At 38.6% G+C, this 8,731-nt stretch overlaps 1 protein-coding gene across 1 annotated transcript in view; it reads left to right on the top strand.

Annotated features, from left to right (window-relative positions):
- Positions 1–8,415, top strand: part of LOC144630298 (phosphatidylinositol phosphatase PTPRQ-like) — a 47,886-nt gene extending 39,471 nt beyond the window's left edge. The window contains exons 25-30 of the mRNA XM_078488629.1: positions 423–517; positions 1,263–1,419; positions 5,031–5,097; positions 5,622–5,893; positions 6,583–6,754; positions 7,957–8,415. Coding sequence (XP_078344755.1) covers positions 423–517; positions 1,263–1,419; positions 5,031–5,097; positions 5,622–5,893; positions 6,583–6,754; positions 7,957–8,231 — 1,038 coding nt within the window. The 3' untranslated portion in view covers positions 8,232–8,415. The remainder of the gene's footprint in view (positions 1–422; positions 518–1,262; positions 1,420–5,030; positions 5,098–5,621; positions 5,894–6,582; positions 6,755–7,956) is intronic.
- Positions 8,416–8,731: the final 316 nt, after the last annotated feature.

The raw sequence follows: 8,731 nt of genomic DNA on the forward strand, positions 1-8,731 counted from the left end.
TGTAATTTTTTTCACACCATGCTATAGTTTTAGTATTGTTGTAAAAAATAAAACTGCTTGCGTAGCTAACAAGCCAATTTATCGGGAAACGTTTTTAAAATTATCTCAGTAACATTACTGAAATCATTATTCCATAACCTGGATCGCCAATGCCATTTTGGCGCAGATAATTCACTATTTCGACCAGCCGATTTTTCGAGAAAAGGCAGCATTTCGATGTTTGTCCCCTGGCAGAAAACGAGGCTAATTTGCATTATACTATGAAAACCATCATGGCAGCTATCGTGAATATGATCTACACATTACAAATGTCTCGTTTGCGTGTTTTTCCATCACTTGATAATGAGGCTTTCACGTCACCATACGGTTGTTGGTCACGTGTTTTGTAATCTGTGAATTTTCTTTTGACCCTCTCTTGGCAGGATGCAAAGTCCAATCCAGATCATTTCCCTCGTCCATTCTTCCGTGGATCAGGAAACGGGTTTTGGTGGGCGTTTATTTCAATGACAACTCTAGGGTGAGTAGTATACAAACAGGCAAACAAACAAACATCTGTATTATTGTAAGGCAATACATTCGTACCCGGAAGTAGCAAGGCAGTTTAATGTTAAGGTTTCTTTGCATTATGTGTGAACCACATCAACCTGGAGACTGTGACAGGTTTGCTGAGATTTTTGATTGGTGCAGTAATCTGTAATAATATTTTAACCAATCGGAGTGGCGATCTGCTGATGAGCCAATCAAATGAAAGCAATGCTCACTCGTGTTTTGCCTTTAGCCAATTTTTCCCGCTCTTTACGTATGCAGGTGGTATGCATATGGTCTTGTTAAACTGTTTAAGGACTAATAATGTGATTTATGTATTCGCTTTTGTTTCGTGTAAGTATAGTTTCGCGAGACTTTAGGATGAATATGAATATTTTATTTTATTTACTTGTATTTCTAAAGCGTCAAATCCACTAATTTACCATGGTGTTTGACAATCAAATATTGAAAAAATAATAACCATAATAACAATCAATGTTAAATATAGTGGATTTGGCTTTCATTTGTAGAAGTTTTTTGTGAATGTTCTAGTCAGCGGCTGATCGACTCACTAACTTCTTCGATGATGATGATGTTAGCTAACTAAAGAAAGTGTATTATGTGTAACAGTGTATTCCCAGAAGCTAATTTTTTACTTAAACGTAGATTGATCGTTGCTTCTTTTGTTGACAGTTTATAATATAAAACTTCATTATTATTTTTTTTGTTCCTGCTAGGTATGGCGACAAAGTTCCAAAGACTTATGTGTCCAAAGCTTTCGCCATCATCTGGATCTTAACTGGTCTGGTGATAATGGGAATACTTAGCGGCGCTCTAACATCAGCAGTTACAAGTTTCGTGTTTGAAACCGACGTTATGCTGTACGGCACAAAGGTACAGCTTAACAAATAAAAAGCTTTGTTCGTGCTTTGTTCAGTTGTGTTGTAAGCAAGTAAGTAACGAGAGCACGAAAGAAGTTTCTCGCTACTTCTTGATTGCTCTCGTCACTTCCTTGAGTGATTTAAAACATACCAAATCATTGAGGCTTTTTTATTTGTTACATGATAATACTTACATTTGTAGGGAAATTGGCTTCAAGCAAGTGTTATTCATGGAATACGCGTGCATTGTATATGTCTGCGTCAAAACAGTGTTTAGTTTAAAAAAAATTCTTTTAAAGAGCGTCTGAATTCAAACCACTTGAGGTTGTTTTATTAATTTTGTGGTCAAAGTATCAAAAAGCAGAGAGTATTCGTCAGTTCCGTTCTTTGCCCTCCAGTAAAGCACGGTGTTTAAACCAATTAGAGCGCTTGTTCGATTGACACTTTATTATAACATAAATTCAGTGGCGGATCCAGACCTTCAGATAAGGAGGGGCCCGATCATTCTCAACCCTTCGGTCCTTTATTTGTTCTTAAATTAAGGTGGGGGCCCGGGCCCCAGGGCCCTTCCCCTAGATCCGCCACTGAAGTTTTTTAAGGTCTAGTGCAACGTTGTCTGGTATGACAGTCACGGAAATGAGCGTCAGTTGAATGAGAAATTGCTTCTCGCTAAGTTGACCGCGATTTTTGTCACCAAAGTTGCTAGGCAACGTGATATATGTTAATGTGTCATACTGGCGTAGAATTTGCTCGTAATACTTCGTGAGTGATCGTGCTGTGCGTTGATTGGATAATAAGACGACTCGGAAACTACACGAGTGCTTCCGATAAGCAAACAGTTTGCCAAAAAACCACCTTAATGATACGCAAAGAAGTTTCAAAACTCTAAACCTTGCTCCCAGTACCTCTCTAGTGTTAAAATTCAAGATTGCAGCTAGTCCGAATAGCATCCATTTCACGCCAAAAAGGATCCTGGGACGATTCGAAAAGATACTGTAGCTCGGTCATGGGAGAGTCCTTTTTAGTGTAGTGTTTGAACTACACTCATGCGGTAGATTGTTTGTGAGGTGAAAAGTGCTACGGGGATAACGCTAGCTGTAAACAATTCCAAGCATGCCATTCATTTCAAAAGATCGGCTTTCAAATAGCCTGCGTCATGTTGCAGCCAGACGTGTCACCAAATCCTTGATATACTGCCAGGCTACTTTCAAGAGATCGTGTGTATTAAAGGGACCGTGTCACGGATTTTAGGCAAACTTAGGCATAGGAAATTAATGACCATCAAATTCGTTTAAATGTATAAAATAACCTCTTAAAACAGTAAAGGAATATTTAAATAACACACCAAATGCAAAAGAAGGTACGGATGGCCAAAAGTGTCGAAGATTGAAACGGATTGCGATGTTGGCTTTTGAAATATGGTCCGGCGGAACAGTTTTCAAAGTTAATCTTGTCTGCTTGTAACTTTAATTTATGACGCCCGGGAGACACATTTAGCTGCAAGGAAGCTATGGTTTTGTCATTTAGTATCAAATAATTAATTTCTTTGCAAACATTTAGTTTCATAGCAAATATTTGGCAAAATTTAATAACATAAGATTAACTTAGCCGTGACATAGTCCCTTTAAATTATAAGCAAGATTTAATTCCTCGCGTTTCTAGGTATGAATTGCAAGACTCACTTGTCTTTTGCTGAAAAATTGAGAAAAAAAAAACTGAGAAACAGCAAATACATGTCAAAAAGCAAGTTTCTTTGATTTGTCAAACATGCACGAAAGCGAATGTTTTCCAAATTTATATTTAAGCAACATGACCTTTTCCCGACATTAACAATCCGTCACGCAAATTGAACATTTCTCAAGTACAGTCGACTCCCGATAACTCGAACCCTCGCTAACTCGAACCTCGCGCTAACTCGAACCAAAATCGATTTCCCCTGGATTTCCGTCATACATTTACTGTAATTTTACCCTCGGTAACTCGAACCCTCGATAACTCGAATCTCCCGCTAACTCGAACCAATTTTCGTTTCCCTTCAGGTCATTTTCTATATAATTTTACCCTCGATAACTCGAACCATGTCTGACAATACGTGACAAGTCAAAATAAATAGTGTACAGTAGTCCAAAACGTTGGATTTATTTTGAAATAAAAACGTACACGAGTCAGAGCCGTTCCCGAGACGACCTTCAAAGCACAAACTGTGCCATACAACTGTACATTGACGTTGCTTGACGTGCTAGAGACCTTCAGTTTGTTTGCAGAGGTTGTTACCTATGCTTTCAAATCCAACCTTAGAAAACGTTTAAGGATTATCGCCAGAACGAATGACCTGACCTTTGCTCGAAAAAGTAAATCGCATAAACTCTGCAGCAATAGCCTATAGCGTTGTACTCTTTGAAACCGACAACGTTCGCAGCTGATTCGCTTTGTTTTACGTTACGTTACGTTCTGTTTTATACAGTGATTTAGAAATGTATTGTTCCTTTCTCTTTTGGCTTCTTTATACTCGAATTAAATTTGTTTAAAATGTACACTGGTCAAAGCTGTATGAATAGAAAATCAGTAAACACCGTTTTTTCCCTATTTCCAGTCATTCGTTCTTGACTTTCGATAACTCGAACTCCCGATAACTCGAACCATTTTCAATTTCCCTTGAAGGTTCGAGTTATCGGGAGTCAACTGTATTTCCTTCCATGAATGAAAGTTTTGTTTGAGAGCGGAATATTTTCTCAGAAGAAAGTTTTCAGACCGTCGGACATTATAATATAACTAGTGTGCCGTGTGAAATCTTCGTAGTGCAAAAAACAATACTTTCACTGCTGATTCCATCTGTTGAAAAAAAAAACATTTACCGCAGTTTTCTGTTTTTTTAACGTGGGAACAGTGGCTTCATTGTGAACTAAGGAACTGTTATATAGGTTTGGCTTCGTCAGTTGGAAGGAAGAGCTTAATGGAAGAGCTTAAGGGCCGAAGGAAGAGCTTAAGGGCCGAAAAGTCCACTTTGACTGGTTTGTCAACTATTGTTATTCAACTGAAGAGAAATAGTTATTGATATATTGTATTGCCCATCTTTTCGATATTCATTGTGATTTTCTTGTCCGTGACATTGTTTTGCTTTTGGATTTTCGGACGGTCTGTAGTCAACATAAGTTTGTAAAAACATTTCGCATATTGTGATTATAACGAAAATTAAACTGAAATCACTACATTTCGAAATAAAACACGATGTAAATTTTATTGTCATCAACAGTAAGTAAATTCAACTTATCGTCGTGTCCAAGGGAGGACAATGTTGTGTTTCATTTTTTTATGGTCTAAACGGTAACCGCTTCGGCTTGATAGAGGTGTCAGTCTTAGTTGCTACAAGTATTTCAAACACTACACTCTCCGATTGGAGCACTCGTTGCAGTTTTACTCTTCTGAATCAAAATTTGAATTTCTTCGATATCTCATGTGCCTGTTAAATCGCAGTTATTCAGTTATGTTTGCCCTTTCTGAGATTTTATGAAGAAAGTTTGTTCACCTGTGGATTTTGTTTTTTGAAATACTGCTATAATGCCAACCTTGCACACATAAATCTGTAATATAATTTAATGGACATTGTTTTTTTTTCTCTTATAGGTGGCAGCAATTCAAGACACACCTGAATATAGACTAGCTGTGGCGAGAAATGCCAGAGTAAATGAAGGTATTCTTAAAACACTTCGCTGAGCATTTTACTCTCGTACTCTTTTTAAAGGGGCTACGTGGAGGACGGCATATTTTGAAACAATTGGTCAATTCAGTTTTACATTTGCCATTCATAATCAGTCATCGCCGTTCTTGTTTATTTTTGGTTTATTATTTTACGTTATAAGACTGTTATTTTGAAGCATTTTGAGGTTTCTTTTAAGTTGAAAGTAACTTTTACAGTCTGAAAACGGGTTGTTGAATTGACCATATTCGTATTCTCGGTATTGGACTGGAACTAGCTCGCAATGGAGGCTAACGCGGGGGAATCAGATTAACAAGAGTTTCATGTCATTTGCATTTGAAAAGATTGCCCGCATTGGCCTCCGTTGCAAGCTAGTGCCAGTCCAACACCGAGAATACGAATATGGTCTAGCTAGAATGACCAGAGATACCCTAATTTACCCTGGCGTGACCTTACTAGCGTGACCTTAACGTGACCTAGTCAAACGTAACACCAACAAACTTTGTAAAATTTTTCAGAAAAAAACTACACAACATTTTCCGAAGTTTACGATGCCCTCATTAACGAAGAAGTACAGGGAATGTTAATAGACACATACGAAGCTGGATACAGGAAAGACGAGTTTAAAGACCCGCGGATACGAGTTCACACCATCTTTGATTACAAGTCTACGTACGGAGTCGTTCTGGCTGGAAATTCCACAAAACTTCTACAATGTTCAAAAAGTTACATGCAGTCACACAAAGATGAGATGTTTGACCACATTGAAGAGTTTGTTCACACCATTGTGGTAAATAACATTTATGACACTCGTGAAGTTAGGTTGGTTGTTAAAACTGTTTCAGGTTAACAATACATGGATTTTTCCAAGCCTGTTTTAATAGGAAATAAAGCGTAGTCCTTGGAATTTATTTAGCTGCATTTCTGGACCTGATTATCTTATTTTAATTAAGAAGTAGACAACATACTACATTCTGTGCGGTTGTTAGAAGCCCATCTACCGTAACTCCAAGAAATGAGAGAACGAAAATACAAACCAACGGACGGAAGGACGAACGAGCAAGCGAGCAAACGAGCGAACGAACAAAGGAACAGACGGACGAACGAACGAACGAACGAACGAACGAACGAACGAACGAACGAACGAACGGACGAACGAACGAACGAACGAACGAACAAAGGAACAGACGGACGGACGGACGGACGGACGGACGAACGAGCGAGCGAACGAACGAACGAACGAACGAACGAACGAACGAACGAACGAACGAACGAACGAATCTAAAAAAAGATGCACTACCCCAGAGGGACCTATGAAAATAACCTAGTGCCCTTTTCTTTCCGCTACAGCCTGATAAATTCCGCTTCTTGAGCCCCTCCCTAATTAGTACCCCTTCCCAACGGTCCCTCTCTGATAAATGGCCCTTCATAATCCGCCTCGTTGAGCGTTGCTTAAACGTTTCTGTTTGATTGTGACAGGAAGAACATGTCCCTGAGAGTGTAGAAGTTTCCTCAGGCTTGTTTGACCCGCAGAACGAAGTCTTCAGGTTTTTTACCATCGTCATTGGAGCTGGTTTGGCCTTGGCCATTATGCTGGGTCTTATCTGGGAATACAGACGAAAGGTGCGCATCAGGGAGGCTGAACAACGCGGTAAGAGTCAAACATTACTAGCAAGCAAATGGTTATTCCACTGAATGGGGTTTAGTGTTTAGTGTTAGTTGCCCATAGTTTTCAGTGTTTTATTGTTTACTGTTTTCGGAGAAAATACTGTTTAGTGTTTGGAGGATTTTCGTGAAAAATTTTAGCATTGTAAATTCTTATCTGCTCTTCAAAAGTCGGATAAAATCACTCATGAACTTATAGAAAATTTTCGGGTTTTTCCAAGGACATCTTCGGTAGTCTCCGGACATCTTCGGTAGTCTTTGGAAATCTTTGGTAGTCTGGGAATATTCGGTAGTCTTCGGAAATCTTCCGAACTGATCGGAAATCGTCGAAAAATTGGCCGAAAACTTCTTCATATACTAAACAAAATGATATTGGCCTTTTTGAAGCCGTTTTTGTTTCTTTTTGGAGAAAATTTACTGTTACAGTGAACTTTTTAAGGTTAATGTTAAAATGCCTCACATTTCACTGTTTCATGTTACAGAGCCAAAAAATTAAGTGTTTAGTGTTATCGAGGTACCCCCATTCAGACCCTCCTTAATCATTTGGAACCTGCACTGAGATATTTGTCAAACTTTGCCCAATAGTTATTCACGTACTCGTTTTGGAGCAACAACACCTTGTTTACATGCAGTTATTCCTTATAATATCATCATGGCTATAGTTTAGATAAGATTGCTTGCTAAATTCACGTTTCCGACGATTGCTTCTGGCTCTACACTGGAAATTCGTAGTGGTCTATAATTGTTAGAGAGTTATTGCTCAATTCAAAACAACAACAAAAAAAATACAATTTTAAATGTGTCCTACTCATCGCTAGCCTTAATTTTCAATGCGATGGACTTGAAGCTAAAATTTTCCCCTTAATGCACTGTGGTACCGGTGAATCTAATGCTGAAGTAACCGTGCAATGGACTAGCATCGATCCCGTAGGGGAGAGAAGAAATACTCCTAGTCGCTTCACATGCTACGGAAACCGGGATAAGCTCCGGCCTGATGGGTCACTTGGCTCGAACGCAGACTTACTGAATTGATGCAGGATGTTAAAATCTAAGCAGTCCTCAGTTCAGTGACCTGCACCTTGGGTAGCGGAGGATTTTCTTGAGTAGTCTTTAGCTACGTTTGCAAATTGCCCATTGAAAGTAAATTATGACGGTATCATGATTAAACTTAAGTTTTATCATTTGCAGAAGGTCACTCCGACAATGAAAAGACCAGAGAAAAGCTTCGAGAAATGAAGACTTTTGTGGGAGAATTCTACTGCAGCTTCAAAGCAAACTATTCACGGCTGTCGAAAAAGCACCGATCGCAATTACAAAGCCTTAAAGCTCAGTACGCCACTAAAAAGCCCGCTTCCAGCAAGAGGTCTAAAGCTAAGCAAGGATTCTTTAATGAAACGTATGACCGAGCCGAAGTGAGTACCTCTACTGCAAGTTCGGACACGGTTGCAGCTTTCATGCACTAATTTTTAATCAATGTAATCAGGCATCCTTTTTATTGTTTTAGGCCAATTTGGTTTAAACGTTTCCGTCTGTGGCATCCAATTGCAGCTCCACCAATAATGCTGTGGTACAGTTTTTAGATCAAACTTGTATAATTTTTACCAATAAACAAATTGGGGTGGCTTTGACATCAAAATTTGTTGCCATGATAGCAAATGAGGCCAATAGCTTGAAAACGACTAGGTGAAAATTTTCGTTTTTAATATATTTTGTCTTCAAATTTAGAAAGAGGTCTTTTGGTTGGGTTTAGAGCTATGTTACATTAACATGAAGTTAAGGTGGCTCTGAACTCTACCGACGGATTTTTTTAAAATTTTGTAAAAAATTTTTGTTGTGCCGATTAGACAAAAATATATCAAAAAGCAAAACCTTTAAAGAGTAGCTTTTAAGAAATAGGCCGCAAATGGTCAAAAAGGGTATTTTATACCTCTTCGCACATAACCATGGCAAAGAATTTTGACGT

Source organism: Oculina patagonica, chromosome 11 (assembly GCF_052425735.1).
Source record: "Oculina patagonica isolate OP01 chromosome 11, crgOcupat, whole genome shotgun sequence".
Classification (NCBI taxonomy): Eukaryota; Metazoa; Cnidaria; class Anthozoa; order Scleractinia; family Oculinidae; genus Oculina; species Oculina patagonica.